We start from the raw sequence: 26,538 nt of genomic DNA on the forward strand, positions 1-26,538 counted from the left end.
ATTTTGCTTCGCTAGCACAATTTGTAATTTTTTCAAAAAAAGTCTCAATGTGTCGTTAAAATTGCCTAAATCGAAACCCCTTAAAAATTAACGTATAGCGGTGTTCATGAAACAGTCAAATTGTCTAATTAATTAAGATTATACTATATTGTATTCTAGGTATTTATCATTATCGGTTGATCGTGATAATCGAATAGTTTATTATTGTTAGAAAATGACAGTATAACACAACTGTCAATTAATAACATGCAATAACGTTTGTTAATATTCTGTATATATTTCCGGGTTTATAAAATATTTTAAATTTATATTACAATAAAATGAATAAAAATAAAATGTGTAAAAATTATTATTTTAATTAGTAGTGGGAGTTGACGTTAGAGGCAAGTGAGTATATTTATTATGGCGATTGCCGAGATACTTTTTCAATTTTCAATTATGGAAACTTAGAAAGGTATTGTCGAACTAGACATACATATTTCGATTTAAATTTTTCGACAAATTTCAGTTTACAACAAAATAAGCTAAAAACAATTAAATCAAAACTGAACCAAGAGCAGCCTGTTTTTAAAAATCAAAATAAATTAGGCCAAAATGTAACTATATTATTTAAATATTAAAATTAACTCTAAAATATATAGGTATACGTTCTGTAATTAAATATTTTTACAATAAACATATTTTCCGCCCAGACATACAGGTTTATAATGGATGTATAGGTATGATGACCCTTTATTTTCATCAAACATATTTTCCTCTTAAAATTTCCTAGATGTCGATTATCAGAGACTTAGAATATCGAATATAGCTTACTTGTTTGAAAAAGTTGGTGATCCTTGTCTTTAGAAGTTAGAATTTTTTGATCATATCTAGTTCATTACCAGTAATTTTTAGACTACTTATTAAATGCAATAGCGGATTGTTAGCCAAATCAAGTTTATAATAGTATCTAAGTAGATACAATCACTCGACTAAATTCCATTTACTTACTGGTTTCAAAATAAATGAAATAGTTTTTAACATAATAGAAATATAACTACTGTAATTATCGATCAGCAAAAATGCAACTTTTCTGTATTTGTCATCCAAGTTTTTTATCTAATGTGAAAAGAATATTATATATTTTAGTAGTAAATTATTTAAAGTAACATAATTAGTGTCTACTGTACAAAATACAGATAATATAGATAGTGGTTTTTTTTATCCTCAAATCAATTATACGGTATTACAATAGTTTTTATACAACACAGATTTAATATCAAATATTGTATATTATATTATTAACACTTGGAGCATTTAATAAATTATAAATTATAAAATGTATATTGTTAGATTAATATAATTACCTATTAGCATTTTCAAATTATCATATTATATGCTCCTACATCTTTCAAACTCATTATTGTGAACCGATTATCCTAGCTAGGTTAAAATTTTGATTTTGATACGTTAACATTTCCAGAAAAATTATCCGCTAAATAATTTACAGGAAAAATGGGAGGTTATCATTTTAAAACCAGAAGTTTGTAATTCCTCGGGATACTCCTTAAATAGTAGAAACATTTTAAATTCAGATTTATGTATATTTTTTTAACTAAATAGATACAAATCACATTTCAAATACAATAAAAATATAATTACTAATTTTCTAAAACTATTAAAAAAAATTATGAAAATTTATCGTTTACGCGTGTAACATGTTTCGTTATGCAAATTATAACAATAATACATAATATAGTAAATTAATTTTTACATGTTAATACATTTATAGTAAGTTAAACATATTTTATATACGACGGTATTCGAAATGACGAATACATCGGAGACTTGATTTATTGATAAATAGATAAATAAATAAATAATAAATTAATTAGTGGTGGCGACCACGTATACAATAATAATAATAATAATTAATATGTCATAACTGTATTGGCAGTATCGCGTCCTTATGCATATAGTCGTTTGACTGCGATATTATCAACATATATTTTATGCTCCAATGCTATCGACTATTGGATTTGGCCCGAATACGCCGCGCGGTGGGCGTCGATGCTGCGGCCGTAATGATGACCGGACGGTGCCGCCTCGACGATATGCTCGTGTCCGCCACTTTGCTGCGGCTGGAACAGTTTCTTGAGCGCGATCAAGCCGGACAGGAGCAGAGCGATTTTACTTATCAACAGCGCCTTGCCGGCCATCAGGGCGATGATCTTCAACGCCATCGGGCCCATGACTCCGGCGGCCATCATACCGGCCATCATCATGGCCTGTTGCATGGCCTTGTCCTTCTTCTTGCGACCTGACGGGATACACAAATCATTAGGAATACGTCATGTTAAATTATAATAATATTATTGATGATATTGATGACGGAACGTAATGCTAAGGATGGGTAATGGACTGAAATAAAAAAAAAGCCAATTAAATGATTTTATAGCTTACATGTATGCAATATAATGCACATACAACATTCGTTAGCGTCTTTTTTTCTTTAAACAAATTTAGAACCGAAATATAGGTACTCGTATAAAAAAAAATTCAGAGGGCACAATTTCATGTGTTCTAATGAAGTTTTATTTAAAAAAATTATTATTATTCTCATTTAATTTGTCGTCGTCATTCGTGATTTTGATTATGGGCATTCGTTCGAAATGTTAAATTTATAATTATATTTGTTACCATTAAAAATATAATTGTATTTATTGTATATGAATACACTCGTATAAAAACCATGTTAGCTTGATAGCAAATAATTTTTTTTTTCAAGTGCATTAAAAAAACCCAGATTTTAGTGTTTAATGCTCTCTAAAAACCCTGAAATACTCTCAATAAGGAAAAAAAATGATGTTAAAATTCTAAATTGTTAAAAACTAAAAATTAAATACATCATGTTCTTATTAAAAAATACATAAAACGATCGCCCATAAGACTGTATTCTGGAGGTAAGACGGCGGTCTCATAAATTATGTTAATGTCAAAAATAAGCAGTATTTGAAATATATTTTGTATGACAAATTTATTTGTTTTCAATTTTCTCTACTCATTTTATCGATTACCTATTTAAATTGAAAATAATAAAATAATCGATAAAGAATTGACTGTTATGTAAAATTTAAATATTACCAAGTTAATACGGAATATTTGTATACATATTGTAACAAAAAGTGTTTCTTTTAATAGTAATGAGTACCTAACCTAACCTAACGTACTTAACCTACGTAGTCTTAAATCAAATATTAAACATTCGATTTTTAAATTTCGTTGAAAATATTATAATATGTACTTCGGGCAACGAGAACAAACTAACAAATAAATAACAAATAATAAACAAATAAACAAATAATATAGTCCGATAGCACTCAAAAACATTTTTTGCAACAGTCGATACTATGAATTTGTGTGTCGTAGCTACCAGGGTCCCATGCAGCAAACGAGCGCGCGTAAACCGTTCGAGTAGGTAGCAACCGACAATGCATAGTGTAGTTGTGGTATGTAATGCATTGTTAAGGCTGTTGAAATCGAACCATTTTTAAGGGGTCGCATTTAGGCAATATTTGATTTCCATCGTGATTTATGTGTAACTGTGCGGGTTGCGAATGATCATTAGTGTGCGTGAGTTCCCCGAACGCTTCATGTAATTAGATAAATTACGCGCAGTAAAAAAAGTTTTTACATGAAAATCCCAAAAAACGGAAGAACAATATTCACCAAGTACCTAAAGTCCGAGTTTAATTTTAAAAACATAATAATATTTGAATTCCTTATTACCTTTTCTTGGTTATGTATAGGAAATGGATTTTCGATTTTTGTATTGTTTAATTACTATAGTAACAAATTAATTGTTATATGTATATTGTATATTATACCTATATTTTTTTTCAAAATTCACCTTACTTTAGTGTACTAAAAAAAGATTTTTAATCCATTCCCTTCATAACCTAGAAAAGAGAATATAAGGAATTCAAATATGCTTTCAAAATTAATATCGGACTTTTGTTACTGGGTAAAATTGTCTTTCGCTTAAATGCACGAAAAACGACCCGTTTTCAACAGCGTTACACGATTACACTCGTTTTACTTTTTTACCTAAAATACGCAACACGATTGGGCTTCATGAAATATAGATGATATACTTTTTAACAATTTTCTTTCCCAATTTTACTGACTTAGGACTGACAAAAATATTAAATTGTTTCATATGTAACACATGTATAAAATAACTTAATAAAATTGATTTTCTTTTACAAAAAATAAAAATCACGAATTACAATTGTGTATTTTTTTAGCCCAAAAATAAGGTCTTGTTAAATTTTCATTTCTAAATATTATAAATTTTATCAAGTTATTTAATACATTTTAGGAAATTTTTATTCATTATAAAAAATGTGACGAATATTTACTTTGTCATATGACGTGTATTAATAATTTTAAATAGTGTATTGTGTGTACATATCGCAATATAAAATAACTTTTAATTATAGCCAACAATTTAACTTTGTTGTCAATCTTAAGACTGTACAATTGAGAAGAAAAATTATAAAATGGACAACACCTATATTTCATTAGCGCAATCGTTTTTAGGAAAAAATTTATGTATTTTACATAGCTTGAAATCTGAATACGTCCTAGTTCGATAAGTTACCTGGAATGCACACGTTTGATATGTTGTACGTTTTTAAGTTTAACTCCACAACAGTTAAAACCTGTGTTTCTATAAGTGTTTAAATAATTTTACACTCCAACTGATGGAACGACGTAAAATTTAGGTTACGAATTAAAACTCAGCTCAGCATAGTCTATTGAATAATATTATGTTAGAAGCACCTATATAATAATATTTATCTTATAAAGTAGTTACAGTTTTTTAAATTGTTTAATTCGAAGTGATGTAGCAATTGACCTACTTAATATTATATATTATAATGAAACGATGTGTTTAATGTTTATGCATACTTAAAACTTTTTTTTTTTAATTTAATCCAAAAATAATTATGTGGAGAAGTGTTTTTAGAACTCAACCAAATAAAAATTTTTTAGAAACTTTTTCTTTATACACTAATTGCTTTATGAATAATTTCATACACCGTGACACAGCGAACCCTCCGCGTCCGTAGGTGACGTTCTATAGTACGAGTGTGCGATACAGAGCGAAACGTAAATAACCGACAATCGTTAATTTATTATGGTTTGAAATCACATACCTACACGATACGATGACTGAGATTATTTTTGAAAGGTTATTTTTCTGTGATGGGACTAGTGATTCGAGAGGAGAATTTTTTCAAAAGAATATTTTCGGTAACGAGAGTAATATACTAGCGCAATTTTTATTTTTCATTTTACCAAATTCAAGTTGATAATAAAGTAAATATATGTTTTTTTGTTTTAATAAAAATATGTAGGTAATATGAGTAGTATTATCGAATTGTATAGCAAATATTTGTTAATAATCATTAAACAATTATTTAGGTATATAAATTTAGAACTCAATGTATTATGACTTAATTATAAAATGATTAGTGTATAACTCAATGTAATCCAAATATGTTTACAGTTTATATGGTTATAGAATGGAATACGTTATGATGAGCGTTTAATGTTTATCCCTTTTTCGAGCCTCGAAAATTAAATATTGAAAATTAGCGAATATTTTTCGTTTTTGAGACGTATAGGACGCCATGTCAGTCGTTATCTCCGTCTTACAAACATACAAGTTTTATTTTTTTTAATTTTAATATTTTAAAGCGATTTATAAATATTTTTTAAATGTCAACTATTTCAATTAATGGTTTTAAATTTCGGGACAATTTAAAGAACGGACAGCGTGGAATTCTATAACACTCTATGATAGGTATATAGTAGGGTTTTGTGAAAAGATGTACAAATGGGTCTTTTATCGTCTGCTTTAAACGGTTTGTGAAATTTTCGATATTTGTACATCGACATCGCGGCACGTAAGATCATAATATTATTAAATTGTGTCCGAAATCAAAAATTTAACTATGGAATGCCGTTTAAAATGGGTAAAAATGTATATACACAGTAGTCAGGCTTTAATCGCACTATCTCCGAGTAATAAGTAACACATATAGTAATTTGCGAAAAATAATGAGATTATAGGTACACGAAACAAATACAAAACGATATTTGTAGTTTTATAATACATTATTGTATCCAAAGTCAAAGCTATAAACACCGGTTTTTGAGCGTTAAGTGCTGACAAACAATATATTACATAAATAATAATAATAGGCATACCTATATTGCACATAAAATATTATATAAAAACTATTAAACTCGTCTCTTTGGACTTTTTATGTTTTAAGAACCGATTGCCAAAATACGGACATTTTTCGCGCCATATACACGTCGTGGAAAGCACGACGGGACGAAATAAAAATTACATTTAGAGTGCCCACTACATTTTGAATGTCGACATTAAGCGCGAAATATATAATTTTCGAAATGAGGGTAAGCGCCGCGATCGCTGTGGCCAAAAGAATCGCCAAACGGCGTGGGTTAACCAGCTGAAATATCGCAGCGATACGAGCTAGAGGTGGTATTGGTTATCGAGAGTAGTTATTCTCAACGAAAGAGCTCACCTTCTTGACCGGCTCCGTCCAGCACGATGGTCCTGGTCGACATGAGCCTGTCCATGCGGCTGGCCAGCATGTCGTCCAGCAGGGCGTTCTTGGCGTCGGCGTCCGGGGCCGCTTCGAGGGCAGCGCGGTCGGCCCGTTCGGCTTGCGGGTCGACGGGCTGCAGCGACTTGCCGGCCCGGGCGGCCAGCGTCACGCCGTCCGCGACGGTCACGGTGGCCTTGCCGAGCGCCCTGTCCAAGGCCGTCAGCGCTCTGGACTTGAGGCACACCGCGGCGGACGCGTCGCCGTCGCCGAGGAAACAGTCGTCCAGCACCGACCACAGGACCGCGCCGAATCCCGTCGAGCCGTCCTGCTGCTGTTGTTGCGGCGGTGGCACGGAAGCGGCGGCGATGCCGATAACGGCCGAGGCGAATAGCGACAGCGCAAACACGTACGTGGACGACGACATCGTCAATGATATATGATTATCGTTTGTGCGGTGGTCGTAGGCGCAGATGACGGCGACGATGGCGGTGACGGTTATCGGTTGTCTGCTGCTGCGAGTTGCGGTGGACGCGGCCGTGGTCGGTGCGGATGTGATGGTACGGACGTGGTCGCCGGGCGCTTATATATACGGCGGCGCGGTCGGGACCAGAACACCGTGAAAATATAATAGTGGGCGGACGCGTTTCACCGGAGGCGACTCATTCGGCTACGGCTGCTGCGGCCGCGTCGTCGTCGTCTTTCCCAGCGCACTCGGTCCGCGTATACAGCACTCTGTCCCATTAACGTTATCACAGTCATAATTATTACTATTATTATCATTACACGTGATATATTATTGTGTGTACGATATCGTGTTCTAGTGTGATCCATTTGACGCGCTACGCTCGTTTTGTCGGTGAATTATTATCTCCGTCTGCGTTTTTATTTTTTTTAATTGCTTTTTTTTTGTTTTCTCACTAATTATCGTTTTCGCGGATACCGTACTTGCCGTGAGCTCTATTACCGCTGTACACTGCACAGCCTGTCCATCGCGTCGTGTATAATATATTATATAGAGTAATACGACGTTGTAACAGTTTCCTTTTTTTTGATATATTTTATGCGCGACCGTATGTTACACGAAGGATAAACAATAGTACTACCGCATTGATTCATAATACGACCGTATTTTATACAATCAATGGTACTAATATATACTAACAATATATAGGTAGTGCACTACCCATGGGTACTCTGCAGTGGCGAAAATATGAAAAATAGTCGGGGGGGGGGGCCTCAAGCCACCAGACAATTTTTTAAAAATTATATTATAATATGTGTATAAATATTAAATATTGTGACATACTTTGTAATAGAAAATGAATGCATTTATTTTATTATAAGAAAATCAAATAAACAGTCTGTTGTAAAATTTAACAACATAAATTAAAATTATACTTATTTATTATAATAAATTAAAATGTTTAATGCGTATACGTAAACCCGTCTCTTAGTTTTTCGAAAATATTTAATAATTTTTTATTTATTAAAAAGTATTTAAGCAATTGTTGAAGATATCTTTTTTTTTTTAGATTCATACAAGTACGCAATCGTGTTTTTAATCGTCGCATTATGGAAAATAATCTTTTGCAGGTTGCTGTACTTACTATAAGAGTAATATAGCTACTTGGGACGTCTTGCAAATATTAGAAAATATTGTACCATCATATTATAATAACAAATTATGATTAATTTTCTTTAAACTCGAATTTTCACCCAACACGTTTTTATAACGGACATTTCAGATCTCAGAGATTGAGTACAAATTTCAAATAAATCCATAACAAACATAAGACTAATTACTAATACTATATTAAATGAAATATAATAATGCAATATACAAGTACCTTTTAGATAACCTTAGTGACCAATTAAAAGTGAAGAAACGGCAAAATTCAATTTATTTCAAGCCCACCAAAGCCCCCCTGTGTATTCGCACCACTGTAGGTATACTTTACTCTCATAATTGTGTCTAGGAAATTTATTTAGTGATTCAGTTGCATCCAGATCAAACACCAGTCCTGTGGACTGTTTGCGACTCATCACACATTTTGTTTATAACGCCTATTTTTGCATCGAAAATCGATTATTTGATTGCACTCTTCGTTAATTCACCAACATACCGTATACAATATACATATTATCCATTTTTTTTTGCACAATACTAAAATTTTATAATTAATTGATTTAGCTTTTAGGGATTAACATTTTTAGTACATTGTTTTGTATGTTCTAATCAACCAACCTAATCTATTTTACCTATATGTATATTCGTAATTTATCATAAAAAAATTTGATACATTATGTTAAACGTAATAAATAATATATAAATCTGATACTATTTTTATGGTTTCGTATAATACCATAATATCAATACATTAATAATGATAGGCTTGAAATTATAATCTAAACCAATAATTTTTTTTTTTTATCACTGTACGTTTTATCGTTTCCCGTATGTATTTACATATTTATTCATGATATAAATTCATTAGTACCTAAGTAAATATAATATAGGTAATTTTACTAAAACTTTTATAACAATAATTAATATAATAAATTATATAATAACTGATACTATTATTTTGCACGGAGATTAGTTCCCGTAACCAGCATCCGCAGTATTGCTCTTTACGGCTTTACACGAATTCATCTAGCAACAACTCAGACAGGTGTGCTTTTAAAATAATGATAATAATATACTGAGTTTTCATACAATTTTTGTAACCAACAACACCTAAGTAATATGTGTATTTCATTCCTAAGTGTTTAAAAGAGAGATAAAAGTGGATCTATCGCAATTATGTTCTTCATATATATTGCGTAGTCGTAGCGTATTCTTAACAACGACGAGAGCCCGGGGCAACGGTAACGCCAATTATTTTAAATTTGAAAGTAATGACTAATCGTCGAATTTGACAAATAGTTACGAGTAGAGCATATTATAGTTAACTAAGATAAAGTTAGGTTTTATTAAGTTAAGTGCTTATATATAATCAAATTTACCTAAAAGTAAATCTGGAGACTTTCAAATGTAATTTAAAAATTAATAAAATATTTTAAGTAATTTAAATTAAATTTAGTTATTATAGGTTTCCGTAAGAAAACCTTATGAGAAATCTTATATTCAATATGCAAGCTTTCCTAAGCTATGGAAATTAAAAGTTATATATTATTAATATTAAAATACGAAATTAATGGTATATTTTCATGATTTTAACAACATTTTAAATTCTAACTAATTAAATATTAAATACCTATAATATTCTAATGAACAAAATTTTTCTTAGAACTTTTTATAAAGATTTTATTATTCTAATATATTGTTTTAACATTTTCACCAATATTTTGTAAAATGTAAAATATTATAAATTAATAGCTTTTAAGTTATTATATTTGTTTATATTATTATATTAATTATAAAATAATTTTAAAAATTTATAATTTAGTCACATTTTTTATTGTTTTGTAGGTACTCTCGCTTGTTTATTATTAATAATTAATATTATTATTGTGGACATTGATTAAAATATATTCATATTAACATTATAGATCTTATAGGTACTAATAGCTCTAATAGCCCTATAAGGTTTATGTTTATGATTAAAATATAATATATATTTAATCAATACCACGGATATATTTTAGTCCGTGATTATATACTAGTAGCCATCCTATGGGAGTCAACTAGTACTATTCCGCCGGGGTCCAAAACGCTCGCCTGTCTGGTTGCCACGTTTTTCCACGGCGTGAGCTATCTATAGTATATTTAATCTATGTTACCTACTAACTACTATATTTAAAAATTATATTTTTTAGTTATCAGTTAAAATAATTAACAATTAATTATTATAGCATATTATATTATTTAATATTTAACAAAAATGTTTAATTAAATAGTAATAGCGGCACCATTAAATGATGAAACGTTTGATGTACTTTAATGCACATTTGGCAGCTGCATTTTGAGCCTCTTCAATGGTTCTTCCAGTACTTAAGCAGATCAAGTCAGGTTTAATTGTTAGTCTTGTTATTTCCAAAGACATCTCAAGTTTACAACAATCCATTTGATATGGTATGTATCTGGTACCAAAGTTTTCTTCATTTGCAAGTTTTTTCAAAAATTTAAAAGGACTCATATTAAGTTCATCCAATGAATTGCATTTTTTTAGTTTTTGCACACATTCTGTTTTAGACCATAGTAACTGGTTAGAGCCTAAAATTTTTGAGTTTAAAATTATCAGACAAATCGACATTTGTTGGTGTTATCGTTTAGGGTTCCATGTGATTTGGTCGCAGTAAGTTGGGCGCGATAAATTGGGCGCGGGAATTTAGGCGCAGTAAATAGGTCGCGGTGTAATATTATCGCGCGTCATATAGTCGTTTTGTATTAGATCGCGTCAATTGAATGATATCGTCGGATATCTAAATTATGATCGTTTTAAATTATCGTTGTCTATATTGCGGTACCTATCTAAATTATAGGTAAAATGATAGGCTCGTGATTCAATGATTTGTGATTATAAATCCTATAATGTGTTATGTTTACTTTTGAACTTAACTTTGAGGATACATATATTGGTCGCGTTAATAGAAGAGGACGAAAAACACCTCCACTATTTCCTATTTCAATATGGAATTGTTATTTTTTAATTGAAAAAGATATTCCACGCACCAATAATGCAGCAGAAGGCTGGCACAATTGTTTCAATTCGTTGTTAAATTCAGTTCATCCATCTATTTGGATTTTTATTAATGCGTTGAAAAAAGAAAATAATATAAACCTTTTTAAAGTCGAACAGTTACTTTCTGGAATAGTATTACCTAAAAAAAAAAAAATATAAAGATTCTGCAATTCGTATTCGAAAATTAACCTCAACATTTGACCCAAATATTACTAATATTCAAAATTATTTACGTGGGATAGCTGTTAATTTCCAGTTTCAATTATAATTTAGAACTTTATTTGTATACATTTTTGTTTTTATTATTATTAGCTATCTGTTGAACAATTTAATTTATATTTTAAAAACTTAAAACTATTTTGACTTATTACTAATTTGATTTAAATTATATTTTATACTTGCCAATAAGTTATGCATATTGTATTTAAACTAGGTATTTATAATAAAGTATAAAATATTGTACATAAGGCATGTATCGTCACTCGCCGAAATTACGTGCGACGATATTACACCGGCGGCCAACTTGCAGCGCCTAATTTACCGCGCCCAAATTACCACGACAAATTTACCACGATGTATTTACGAGACATCATCGTTTAGACTTACATTTATCAGCTATTTCTTGTGTGAAATTTTCACGAGGCATAGAGATTTCCTGTTGATTCCAATGAATTTGGTTAAACACTAATTTAGCAGCTTGTTTTTTTGCAATTTGCTTGACATTACCTATGCCCGTGGATTGGTAGGGTCCAGCGAAACATATCACTGAATACAAATACTTTTTATTTTTAATTTCTTGGTGGTATTCATAATATGGTAGCTCCCAATCAAGAGCTACGCATAACTCTTGTAGTTTACCGATGTAATTGGTAAACGTTTTGGTTTCGTTGGTTTCGTTTTGGTTTATATGGTAGTTTTTGTCCAAAACCATGTTTGTGGTGTCATTTCCGGCTTCATTTTTTGAAAAATCGAATGAAAAATATGCCGTTTCATTACTCTTGGCATTTGACGTGTAAGTTTCATTGATTTCATTTCGATTCATACTGATTTGAATATACACTAAATAAGCGGCTTGGTTTTTGGCGATTCTCTTGGTTATCCCAACGCCCTTGGATTTATAGGGTCCAGCGGAACATACAATACAATACAAATACTTCTCGTTTTCATTGTAATTTTCTTGGTGGTATTCATATTTTGGCACCTCATAACCATTAGCTAAGCACATCTCTTGTAGTTTACCAATGTAGTTGGTAAACATTGTGGGTTCGTTGCTATCGACATGATAGATTTGGTTCATAGCTATGTTTACTGCTTCGTTTTCGGTTTCTTTTTTTGTAAAATCTTGTACGAAATCTATCGTTTTTTCGCTTCTAGCATTCGACGTGATAGACTTATTGGTTTTATTTTGATTTAAATTAATTTTGTCATACGTCAAATATGCGGCTTGATTTTTTGCGATTTGTTTGCTTCTCCCCATGCCTGTGGATTTATAGGGCCCAGCGGAACATATTGCAATATATAAATGTTGATTATATTCACTGTTAACATTTATATTGTATTCATATTTTGGCAGATTCCAAGCACGTACTACACATAACTCTTGCAGTATACCAATGTAATTGTTGGATTGTGCTAATGTAACATTACTCTCTAGACATGATAACTTTGTTGAATTCAGAAAATATTCATCTAGGTTAGAGATAGACGCCAGCTTATCCAAAAATTTATTCGCTGCGTCGTTTGTTGCTTCATAACTTGAGGATCCGTATCCGTAAGTTTCGATATTTCCACATATGGCTTTATACTCGAAGAAACTGTTCGGAGATGAACCCGTTTTTGAAATCATATCATATTGTATTGATTTATCATATACACTCATAATTTCGTGAAGCCGGGAAACAGCTGTTGAATATCTACTGACGAATTGCATTTCATCGTATTCGGCCATTGAATCCGTGTGCTGCATTGGTTCTTGGATTATATTTCTCGAACAAATGTTGCTGATCGTGTTATTTATCGATGCCATTCTATCGTAATCTGGTGGGCATGGAAATTATCGATCGGGGATAGAGAAACTTATAGTTAACGTTTGGAAAAGCGAAGTCTATATGTCGCAATAACAAATAACCGTCCTTGTCGATATTCTTATTACAGTCAATTACCGCTGTAGATACGATTTTGTACGGATAATCACTAACGATACTGTTAAAAATTATCTCTATTTGAGATTACGATTAAATGTGTGTTTTAGTATTACTTATATAAGACGAATATAATAAAATACACAATTGATCGTTTTTTGGCTTAACCTATGCACCATTACCATAGTAACATCACCTATAATCATAATGATTGCGCTATGATGGTAACGTCCGGCTGCTTACAAATAAATGTATGTATAAATGTATAATATAAAATATTATTATTGTGATTTTTTACTTGATTATTTTTTATTTACTATATTGTCGTTCGAACGTGGATACGTTTCCCGTCATCGAGTCGGTCAACCAATACAACCCTAAGGTGGAGTTCGGCTGTAAGAAAGTTCGCGAAGTAGTCAACACCGCCGCTCCGCCGTAGCCGACACACGTCGTAATTATCTACCTATTATATTATGTATTTAGTAATACAACTAATGTTATATAACTATCTTGTGGTTTATTTCGTGTTTTTGTAATTCTGTCAAGAGTTTTAGGTTCCATAGCCTAAAATGGTAGTGCTTTTTGAGAAATAATTTTTTCTTCGACGGAGGTATAAATATTCATTTTATTGCATAAATTGGAGTAGATGTCCTGCATTGTTTTAAGTTTTTTCGTGACATTTTGGTTGGTTTTTGAGTTTTGGTTTTTGAAAAGTGCTATATGGCCTATGTGGTTAGGAGTAGTTTTCCTTTTTATACAATGTAGAAGAGTATTCTTATTTCTTACGAGTTGGAGGGGTATTTCTCCTGCATAGCACAAGATGCTTTCCGTGGGGCTTGTTCTGAAAGCATTAACCGTTCTCTAATGTATTTTTCTAATACTATTCTGATAATTTACTTCCTAATAGATAATTTTAGATAAAAATGCAAAATTACGCAGTTTAAAAGTTATGAATTAAAACACAATAATCACTAATTACACTAATAATACATTACAATACCTACTTAAATGTATAACAATTATTATTCATATTTATATATATTCAGTTTTAAACGGATCGAAGAATATTTTGACTTTTTGTTTCACAATGCTGTGTGATGCGTGTCTTATATATTTAAATTCATATCCATGTATATTTTAATTTTAAAATTGTTTATCCTCACATTTTTCAACAGTTAAAAATGTAAAATACTTTCATTAAATGATCATCATTCGTCACTGAGTAAATCACTGTATATACTTAAACAAAACATAATGATATTGATCACGAACTACTGCATGTTACTAGTTCGTGGTAATTAGTTTAGGAAAGACAGGAAAAAATTTCATAGGCGATTGATTGTTTTCAAGTTAATAATTGGTGTGATATTATAAAATTTAAGTTGTAATCATAAGCTATAGATTTCGCATATGATTTTCGAGTTGATTAAAATTTACTTAAATCTTAAAAAAGAATTTAAGTATTTAAAACATTTTTCTAATATAACTTGAAGTAATTATTATTAGCCCGGCGCGAACGCCGAGCTCCAGTACCATGGGTCGTTCTGATACCCTCCCCCCCTGTGGTGGCATAATATATATAATATAATTATAATAGATCATAATTCATAATATACAATATTATGGATGGAGTCACAACTCAATATTTTGATTTTGTAGGTACATGTTAGCGACAAGTCACCAGTTATGTAGCATTCAATGCGCATGCGCATGCGATAAATCGCATGTTTTTCCCGATGATATGATAAAAAATATGAAAATAATATGTAACTGATAAGATCAATGATCAATTGTTTTTAAAAATAAATATTTAAAGTATTTAATATTTAAAATATTTGAAGGAAAACCTTGATTAAATATTTTCAAATTGCCATGTGGGATATTTATTGTATGTGGGTTAGACCAAGTTATAAATTATAATTTTAAAAGGTGTAAGACGTAGGTATATCTAGACTAAAATGTAATCCATGTTTAGTCCATATATAGGTATTTGATTGTAAGAATTTATAAATTTATAATGCAATTAAATTTTAATATTAAAATAAATATTTTTATTAAAAATTAAAACGTTTATTTATAGAAAATAAGTACAAGATTAGGTATAAGGTTATGGTAGTTTAAGTACATCATTCAGTGATGTGTAACGATTGACGTAATTTGTAGCAGGGGTGGCAGAAAGTTTGGGTTACTGGTGACACTTTCTTAAAATTTTAAATTAATATTATTGCGTACATGACGTCTTCGTGTTTTATGTTTGTTAATAGGTCGATTATTTATATTAAATATGTTCAAAATAATTTTAACAAAACTCGTGGTATAATAAATAGAAATAATCTAAAACAGTAATTATTACGATAAAACAATAACTTACACGGCGGTATTAAATCAGAAATGAGAAAATCACTAGTTTTTATAATCAATTATTAACTACTCCAAAGAAGATCATGTTTATACATTGTATAAAACATTTTAGTATTTTTTATTAACATTTTTAGTAATTTCCTGATTCTATAATTAAAATATATTCCACAATTATAGAAAATGAAAGCGAATATTTATATTTACTTTTCAAAAGGATGTCTGAACACTATTTATTTTCTTTCTCTAACCCATGATCAACATAGCAACCTTAATTTCAGCAGAACCAATCTTGTAGTGTTGCTTTAGTATTAGAGTGAATTGATCTGTTGTCAAACTTAAAGTCAAGAGATGAAGAGAATTATCTATGTTTTACGATGTTTCAGTATTCAGTTTGTATTCAAACTTCAAAGTATGAGTACCTATGTAAATAACTATAAATTTAAAATGCTTATAATATATATCACTGATGAGTTTGTATTAACACTAATAATGTTTTTAATTTTAAGTTTGATGATATGTCAATTCGCTCTAGTATTAAAATACTAAAGATAAATATACAAAGTGTTACGTAACTTTAATTTTATCAATGGTCTAAATAATAAGCTTTTTCGATCGTATTTTGTGCAATATTAATTTTTCAAATTGTTGACGTTTATAAAAAAAATGTTCTGGGGATGATACATCACTCGCATCGTCGCATCATTTCCCGTAGAAACGCCATTGATCGGATAAAACTGCGTAATAAGGAGTACATTTATCCCATCAGTCAACATAAATTATCAATTTGTTGATAATGGAAAAGAGTCTTTGATAAGTGATAACCTTTTAAAATGTCTAAAGGTGGAAATAAACATAAATAATAAGTGAATATTGTCTATAGATCCTATAAATATATTTATTAATTATTATTACTGCGATAGGCAATAAGAAAAAAGTTTATAAATGCTTAAAAATAAACAAAAAATTAATTTTGAGCACAAACAATACGTACAATTTAGTCACATAAATAAAATATTATACGATGAATAATTAACAATAGTAAAAACTATAATATTATTATTAGTACCAACAAGTACACAAAATAAATAAATAATAAATTAAACCACGTGGCGATGGTTAGTATTATTGTTTTTGGCTCGAATACGCCATGTGGTGAGCAGCATCTTCGAGTTGCATGCTCCGGCCGTAATGATGGGACGATGACTCAGTTTCGTGACCACCTCCCTGTTGCGGCTGAATAAGTTTCTTGAGCACTATAATACCGGACAGCACCAATGCGATTTTGCTTAACAGCAGTGCCTTGGCTGCAATTAAAGCGATGATTTTTAACGCCATCGGTCCCATTACAGCGGCAGCCGTCATACCGGCCATCATCAAGGCTTGTTGCATGGCCTTGTCCTTTTTCTTGCGACCTATGGTACGACAAATTAAAACGAATCCTCTGTTATTATCGTGTAGTAAGGAAAACACATTTTATGATGATATATTATAAATTTATAAACATTGTGGTGGCCCCATTGTGATTTCCAACTTTTCACGAGTTAAACGTAGAGAGGCGACTTAGTTTAATAATATTATGTAAATTCAAATTTTTTTACACGATTTTTAACTGATTACGGGATACGTACCAGGCTTGTAAATTGCGCGTTGTATATGATCTACGGAAATTGAAACCAAATGAAAGCCAAGGCCTCGGCCAAAAGATTGCATCATATTGCAGTGAAACGTCAGTAAGTATATAGGTGATGCAGAGTATTTACCCGGTTACCCTCACAGTTTTTAAATAATTTTTTAGTAATATACTTATCGAATTCTGTGGGGTAATGTAGTTATGTTATAACTATAAAAATATGTTAAGCTATGACCTAAACCACATATTTATGTATCGGTGTTTTCGACAAAATAATAAAGCAATAACCGTAATAAAAAAGAATAGTTTCAATTTATCGATTATTATTTTGTATAATCACTACTGTTATACCTACTTGTAAAATATTAAGTGTAATATCATTATTTTATAGGTATTTATTTTAGTATCTTATGAAATTTACAGGGCTGCAGTTCTCACCAAGAGGACACATACCTATTATATACGTGGAGCCCGTGGAGGACAACACACGGTTCTAGGGTATAAAGTTGAGTCGCGGTGCGTCGATCTCGCGCTATAGGCGTACTCGCGCGCGCGTTATGATATTGGCCGAAACGTATGGAGGTAAATACGTAATACTTACAAGCAGTAATTTCGACGATACGGCGAGTCGTTTAAACTGTAATTTCAAATAAAACCACACGAACGGTAGTATAGACTTACAAGGAGAGGAAATGCAACGACTAGCTGTTTACCCCCGAACACGTACGTGCCATACTAAGGTGATATAATAACGTACTTTCGTGTAAAATAGTGTGCGCCAATACGGCAATAATATGTGCCTATAATAATAGTTATTATATTGTCGTACCTACATGAAGTAAGTCTAAGTTAATAAGCAAATATTTTCGCGCTGTGTACATTTCGACATTATTTTTAATATTTCGTAAATCGCGATCGCTCACCTTCTTGGCCGGCACCGTCCATCACGATGGTCCTGGTCGACATGAGCCTGTCCATGCGGCTGGCCAGCATGTCGTCCAGCAGGGCGTTCTTGGCGTCGGCGTCCGGGGCCGCGTCCAGGGCAGCGCGGTCGGCCCGTTCGGCTTGCGGGTCGACGGACAGCGACTTACCGGCCCGGGCGGCCAACGTCACGCCTTCCGCGACGGTCACGGCGGGCTTGCCGAGCGCCCGGTCCAAGGCCGTCAGCGCTTTGGTCTTGAGGCACACGGTGGCAGGTGCGGCCGTATCGCCGTCGCCGAAGAAACAGTCGTCCAGCACCGACCACAGTACCGAGCCGAATCCGTCCTCTTGCCGTTGCTGTTGCGCCGCGGGCACGGAAGCGGCGGAAGCGAAAACGGCCAGAGAGACGCAAACGAACGAAATCGTGACTGGAGAAAACATTGTTTTTGTTTTTTTCAAATACCGCGAGTATACTATTATAACGATAAAAAAAACGATTTTACCGTCTTTCGTTGCCGAACGATTACCGCGGTTGTGGTATTATTTTATAATATTAAAGCGTACAAATAGTAAAAATATTATTTGGCCACGTGCGGACTCGACAGTGGTCGGTGTGGATGTGATGGTTCCTAATCGGACGCCGGTAACTTATATACACACACTCGCGTATCGTTTGGTCAGAGCACCGTGAAAATAATGGACGAGTTTCATCGGATTCGACGGCGACTGATGCAGACGTATATCTACTGTCCCTGTTCGCTCCGCAGCGGGAATACTGTACGCGTTTAACCGTGACCGTCTGATACGTTTTCTGGTTTTAACGTAGGAAAACACGTGCCATGGACGTAAACATCATGTGTAATCGGACGAGGATTTTATATTTTTATTCCATCATATTAATATAATAATATTTTAAGTAAGTACTCGACAGCTGCATAATATTGTATTTTGTTCCGACACGGTTTGCCATACAGCACAACACCGAAGAATTCATTAAGTGTTTTCCTATTTTTCTTATGACAGTTAAAAAGTGTAAACCTATTTTATAATATGAATCGTCTAAAAACATATAACTGTTATTATATTCAACATATTATTATACGGTTTGGCAACAATCGATATTCCTGTAGAGGTATAATAGTAGTAAATGGTATTAATAATCATAACCATTTTAGATGCTGAGCGGAGCAATTATATATATAGCGGATTATATTATATTGCAGCAAAAATATTTCGATTTTCAACTAAGTGGGTCTGGGTGTTTTTCGGTAACTAATTCGATCTAGTTGGCACCTCGAGGATCAAAAGTAAAATATTCTAAGTACTTTTCTTAATAATCAGAAAAAACGGAAATTTTTACGCTAAACTAGTTTTTGACAAAAATTAATTTCTTTATTTTCTTATTGAGTTATTTATAAACATGAGAAAATTTCAAATTTTTTTTTAGTTTTTTCCGTAATTGTCGATATAAAACTATTCACTGGGCCAAAATTCTTAATAATTTAATACAATAAAATCCTACAAAGTTGCTCTTACTGGAACTAAAATATTTATAAATCATAAAAACACAGTTATTTATTATTATAGAGCTAATCTTTAACATAAAAAAAGCCTGTGTCAATAATCTACTATAATATACATGCGTTTCACATTTTTTCTGTGTTACTCGCTAGCTCGTTGATTGATTTATTCTACCATGTTATGATGACGAATATGTCTTGAATTAAACCAAACAACATTTCAAGTAATGATTTATACATTCAGGACTTAGTGTTTTCAGTTTTGCAACCGGAATATAATATTATAGGTAAAATAAAATGTATTACATTTAAAGGCATTCAGTTTCTTATACATCTGAAATTACTCGGTATAACCATTGATTTTAATACTAGGCTCACTGCGACACTGCCTATATTTAAAAATGACGCGTGAAAATTAGACGTTGTTGTTGTAGAGCGCTTCAGATAGGAAGTCGGTTGTAAACGACGTCAGATCGAAGATCGCTACAGTCGCGACAGGCGTCAGCGGAGGCGTAATAACATTTCTTTTACCACCACCCAAGTGTGACGAGTGACGACGGTCCGTGGGTCCGGTCTCCGGCACACGAACTACGTAAGGTTACCTCGTATGGCTGCATATAATTATTTGTCCACAAGACTTATTATTATACGAAAAACGATTCTGAGCGAAGACAGCCTACATAACTGTATTATGATATTATTACTATTAAAGTACTTAATTAATTAATTTTACTATTGAATATTTTAGTAATACAGTAAATACTAAATTTAATTAATTTTTACCGAAAAAAAAATGCATTTTAAAATGCCATTGTGTGTATGAAATATAATTATGTACAATATACTTTAAAAGTTTTAAGTGTCCACTAATAATATTTTTAAATTACAACAAAATAACTAAAATCGCTATTCTTCGTTAAAATATCTTATAAACTCTTATCAAATTTGAAATTAAAAAGTCTATAAAAAAAAACTATGTTTATATATTTTTATAATTTTTTGTTATTATATGAACTACTTATGAAAAAATCTTGTTTTAAAATGCCAATCCGTTAAATTAAAAATTTTATAAATTTTTAACCACAGAATAATTTGTACATTTTCTTGATTTTGATAAATTTTGTTCATAGTAAGAAATTGTACCTATTTATCTTTAATATTCTTTTAACTGTTATTATAACAACTTATGAGGAAATTTGTAAAGAAATTTAAGCATTTTAAGTGAAAATCGTTAGTTTATAGGTGACTCATGAGGAACCTTGTATTCAATTTTCAAATCATAGTTATTATAAAAAGAAAAATCTTTGAAAATTTCTAGTTCAAAATAATTTTACTAAAATTCTAAATTCAGATGCTCATGAATAATGATTGTGAATTTATGCTCTTTTTAAAAAAAATATATATATTCGTAAAAATTTATAAGGAATTTTGTATTAAATTTTTAAGATTTTTAATAACAATTTAAATATAAATTAGTTAATAATTTATTGACTTTTTTTTTATTATATTTTTCTGTGATCACTCGGAAACTATAAGGCGGTGGAAGGATAATAGAATTCCTCTGATATATTTGTGTAATTATAGGCCCCCTCAATAGTCGAATAATTTTTTTTTATTTCTTATGTGACCTAAATTGAAAGGCATAAAAATAATTATTTTTGGAAGATATGATAAACACATTTTTAGAAATATAAAAATAATTATATTACTTGTCGGTTTTCTCAATATATTTAATCTAAATAATACGATTTATTTCCTACCCTTTTCTGTTTCATAATATATGGATTCAATATACCCATCATTATTCTTAGTATGTCATGATTGACGTCATCTTTGCATCACGACTATCGTCATTCATCATAGTTCCAATATTATAGATTTGCGTGAGTTATTACACTTATTTTGCATTAATTGTTCAGTTTCACTTTTTATAAGCATGACTTCTAGTCGTAAGTGCTTTTACTTTAATTATTATGGTAAAAACGCGATTATCCAAACTTAAACTTTCACTTGCTTCCAAACAATTTAACAATGAGCTAAATATGAAAAAATGGATTATTCATTCTGGTTATTATTTATTATTTACGTGTTTTATGCTACATTTTTTCATTTCTGAACAAGTATGAATATTATTAAAATTAATTATTAATATTATATTAGTAGGTACAGTAGTATTGTAATTAAATTACATTAAATTATTAAATAATCAAATAATTTACACCTAAATATAATTTATCTTTTGTTAAATTCAGGATATACTGTGTAAGTCTAAAACGTCTTCGGCAACGGTACAAATGCGGTGACCATTTTTAAACAAATATTGAAATATGCACATATTATTGTACGAGTACAATCAGTACATGAACCCAAAAGCTTAAGTGCTGACATTAGTTCCACATGCTGTTGCTAAAAGTAATTTTTTCTCGAACATAACGTAACATTAATATTTTATTAATAGTGTGTGATATTGTTGATAATTTTAGAATCACCTGAGTCCAGATCATAGTTTACCAGCCTATAATTCAAATTTGCAAATAACCACGTGTGTTAGTCATACAAATCAGTAAGCCGTGTGTTTAATTTTGATGATGAAGATTTAACAGTTGTGAGAGATCATAGTATTTATTATCAATGGTATAACTATAATACAAATATTATTACAAATATTAATACACGTGCAAATGTATATATTATATATTATGTCATGTGCCCATGTCATAAGGTTTATTTTATTATGGTACTAGCATACCCGTCTCAGCTCCGCCCAAGATTTTAATTAATAATAACTAATTATTTATTAACTTTATCGGACTAAATGTATGCCTAAAACCTTCTCTGTGATGTCCTCTTTAATTTAAAAAAACTACACGACGATTGAATAAGTAGTTTCGGAGTTTATCCCGAACATACAAACAAACGCTATCATTTTATATATTAGTATATATTTGTACCTACCTACATACTATATACTAATATGTATAGCTACAACTACGTAGCATAATCTTACACAATTTCAAAAATAAAGCAACCGATAAATTTCAGTATGTTATTACTTATTAGTCTAAACAATAAGTGCATTTCAGTGATAACGTTTAATATTTGTTATTGGATTAGGGATAAATTCAGTCTAATAAACCATAGAGTTATAAAGAATCAACAATTATACTTTTTAAATATATTTTCTTCTGTCTACTCGCATTCATATTCTTTTTACCAAAATCAATTAACTTATATAGTTAATATTATTATATCATACAATTATAATGTCCTTGACAAATAAACAAAACGATACTGATATACAGCATTAAATTGGATGTATACACAATGTAATTTAAAATCAAGTGTATGATGTGTAAACATATGTAATTTAATTCTGTCAATGGCCATAGTTGAGACTTTATTTAATAATAATTAATAAAATTAAAAATTAAAAAAATTAAACGAAACAATAAGTTTATCTATCATATTATTATAATTATAATATAATGGAATGCATTAGCGTGATGCTGACAGGTGTCTGCAGTGTTTTGGTAAACATAATAATATTAATATTGAAGACAATATTAATCACATAAAATATTGAGTTTTAATTTTGTTTTTATCTATGTAGACATTTATAATAATTATTGTTTTAAATTACATTTAAAATACTACTGCTTTAGTTCCCAAAATCCTACAAAATCATAGTGATTATAGTTTAGACATATTTCTTATCATTTCAAATTTCAAATACACAAATTTGAATGCATTGAGTTTTATCTCAAAATCTGCGTTCTCTCCGGTTTTTTTAGAAGTTATAGAGTTAAGATTTAAATTTTTTTCTATAAGTTATTTAATCAATTTAAAATTGGATGTGATTAGTATATTTATTTTTATCATAAAAAAATTATTGAAAAATTCCAATCGTGATGTTAAATTTTGGAAAACAACTATATAATTCTAAATAGGATTTTAAAATTTTAATTAATATTTATAAAGATATTTTTTTTCTCAAAATCGGTGTTTAAATGAAAAATTATCACTGCTTTCAAATGTTTAATAATGTATGTATTTAACACTCTGGCTACCACCGACTGATGAGTGAAGCGATAGGAATGATAGGAATCATTGACCGGGCAGCTGTACTTAGTTTGTCCTACTTTTTTTTTTCATTTTTGGTATAAGAACAGAATAAATTCTAAAATGATGTGTCTACAATGTATAATTCCAAGATAATAACCAATGTTGTTAATGCTCTAATTGAGTACAAAAAAAAAAAAAAAAAACATAATAGTAGATTATACCATTGCCAAAAATGATTCGAACAATTATTTTTATATATATTTTTTAATTATTTATAAACGTATATAATTATAGTTATATATATTTATATACTTAGAATTTTCGCTAAATTAAATACTCATAACTGTTTAAAATGAAATATATGGCAAGTTGCTAAAAATATAATATTTTCTCAAAAACGTGTTTAACAATAATTACTATATAGAAATTCACGAATTGAACCTATGTTTTACTATTTTACTAGGTACTTAAATTTATTATATTACTGAAAGCAAAAAAAAACATTCGAATTATTTAATAGTAGACCACGCAAATTCATAAATACAATATAATTATACCAGTAATGTATCTACACAGTACACACATATATAAAGACAAAAGTATATTCATACATACTAGTTTTTATTTTGAACAATTTACTTTTAATTGCCTCAAGACCAATACATACTTTTAGATTTTTCCAAAACGTTATCCGTAATCTTTTTTTGCTATTTCAACTACATATGTCTCTTTTTAGGATTAATCGAAAAATTCTCTATGGAGTAAATGTTTAATGGTAATTAATTTGTAGTCTACACAGTCTACACTTGAACCAGTAACCACTAATATATTTGACTAAAACAAAAGTTAAGAAAGTAACTAGTAAGGAACCACGCATGGAGTCGATGGAAATCCTGTAAATATCAGAAAGGAACTTGGTTGAGGGGCACCCAACCAACTTGTCAATAAAAAAAAATGTTTAACAAAAACATTATTAGCATAGGTACTAAACTATTTATTACAAATAAAATAAATTATTTATTTACCTAATTATAAATATCAGTAACATGTTTTAATGTATCAATTATTTATTATTAAATATAATTTTATTTTAGAACATAATACAATTAATAATTTAAAATCATTTTTTTGTAAAATTGTTTTTATCGGTAGACAAGCCTCTCCAGTTTAGCCTGATAGTCTGCTAGTAATTTATAATACCGGGTGTATGAGTCGTAGATAGTTCTAAATTTAAAGTTGGATGTAAATCTAATTTAATTATAACTAATAATTATTATTATTATCATTATCGTATGCTAAATAAGTAAGCAATATAATATAATACATTTAATAATAAATAAATAAAATAAGTACGATTATAACAAAGTTGAAATTTTGAGCATAAAATTAGTTAAGAAACATAAAGTATAGGTTAGGTTCGATATAATATGGTAATATTCTACAGGAGAATGTCAAGCGATCTAATCCAAGTTAGATAATCCGTTATTATTATTACTATTTATTTTGTCTTAAAATAAAAAAAAATATACATTTATATACTATAGGTAGTCGTACATATTTAACTAACTTAAAAATACTATTTTGGAAGCTTGCAAAAAATTTGAAAGGGTTAAGCCTCTCTCCGATCTCCCCGCGATAATCATTTATAAAAAGAACAGTATTTGTCCAGAATTTAACGAGAGTAATAATTTATCTACACTATATCTAGTATCTACATTCTACATAAATCTCTAAGATTGGTGGTAGACCTATGTTATAAAAGAAAATAACATTCAGTATAGGCCCAGTAAGTAGTAATAAAGTTTTTTTAACTAGTGTTTAGTACCCACACAACAATGTAGGTTAGAGTTGAAAAGTGTATACGATCTTTGTACGATTTGAAAGTCCAAGTCTGAAGTCGTGACTCATATTTACCGTGATATCAGTTTTTATATCTACGAACTGAGCATACCTAGTATAATATCATTCGTTTCACTAAATGGAAATATTCCGTTTTACATTTCGTGGTGGTTAATTTTTCGTGAAATGAAATCTTATTAAAATTAATTTTGTGTGACACGCGTTTCGTAGTTCGGACATAATAATGTCATAATATTATATTCAAATGAAAGAATAAAATTCAACTTATAATTATATTTCTACATGACGTATATTTATAATTTGTGTAAATTTGTTAATTTACCTATATGTATTACTAATGGAAATTAAGTGCGTAATTCCATTATAGTATTCGAATTTATTTTATCATTACAGTACTATAGTGTAATAATGTGTTATACTTATGATAAAAAATTTAAAAAATCATCAAACATTCTAATAATTAATGCAATTGTTTAAAACGATACTTACAAATTAAAATTGTTTAATGTATATTAATGTATATTTATCGAATGTTACCTATAGAGTATAAGCCATATAAGTACATAATTCGTGGCCATCATCATCACTGGCATTATATTTTATCGATTAAGTAGGTATAAAATAATTAATAGTTGTCAGCAAATAGGCTGAACGTATCAATATAATAATAATAATAATAATATGTGTATTATAGGATGTAAGTATTTTATAGTTAATGTCCCGTTTTCGATC

General features: G+C 30.2%; 3 protein-coding genes across 3 annotated transcripts; all 3 read right to left on the minus strand.

The window, feature by feature from the left end:
• Positions 1–1,562: 1,562 nt before the first annotated feature.
• On the minus strand, positions 1,563–7,195 carry LOC132927124 (uncharacterized). The gene is made up of 2 exons (XM_060991581.1): positions 6,603–7,195; positions 1,563–2,299 (listed from the first exon to the last, which is right to left on the minus strand). Exons 1-2 carry the CDS (start codon positions 7,048–7,050, stop codon positions 2,010–2,012), a joined length of 738 nt encoding a protein of 245 aa, XP_060847564.1. The 5' UTR covers positions 7,051–7,195; the 3' UTR covers positions 1,563–2,009.
• Positions 7,196–10,540: 3,345 nt separating this feature from the next.
• Positions 10,541–13,337, minus strand: LOC132925196 (RISC-loading complex subunit TARBP2-like). The gene is made up of 3 exons (XM_060989610.1): positions 12,923–13,337; positions 11,918–12,790; positions 10,541–10,842 (listed from the first exon to the last, which is right to left on the minus strand). The coding sequence occupies exons 1-3, from the start codon at positions 13,335–13,337 to the stop codon at positions 10,541–10,543; spliced, it is 1,590 nt and encodes a 529-aa protein (XP_060845593.1).
• A 3,345-nt stretch (positions 13,338–16,682) lies between these two features.
• Positions 16,683–19,001, minus strand: LOC132927125 (uncharacterized). The gene is made up of 2 exons (XM_060991582.1): positions 18,367–19,001; positions 16,683–17,225 (listed from the first exon to the last, which is right to left on the minus strand). Exons 1-2 carry the CDS (start codon positions 18,803–18,805, stop codon positions 16,936–16,938), a joined length of 729 nt encoding a protein of 242 aa, XP_060847565.1. The 5' UTR covers positions 18,806–19,001; the 3' UTR covers positions 16,683–16,935.
• Between the last annotated feature and the right edge of the window lie 7,537 nt (positions 19,002–26,538).

The sequence above is a fragment of the Rhopalosiphum padi genome, chromosome 3, assembly GCF_020882245.1.
Source record: "Rhopalosiphum padi isolate XX-2018 chromosome 3, ASM2088224v1, whole genome shotgun sequence".
Taxonomy (NCBI): Eukaryota; Metazoa; Arthropoda; class Insecta; order Hemiptera; family Aphididae; genus Rhopalosiphum; species Rhopalosiphum padi.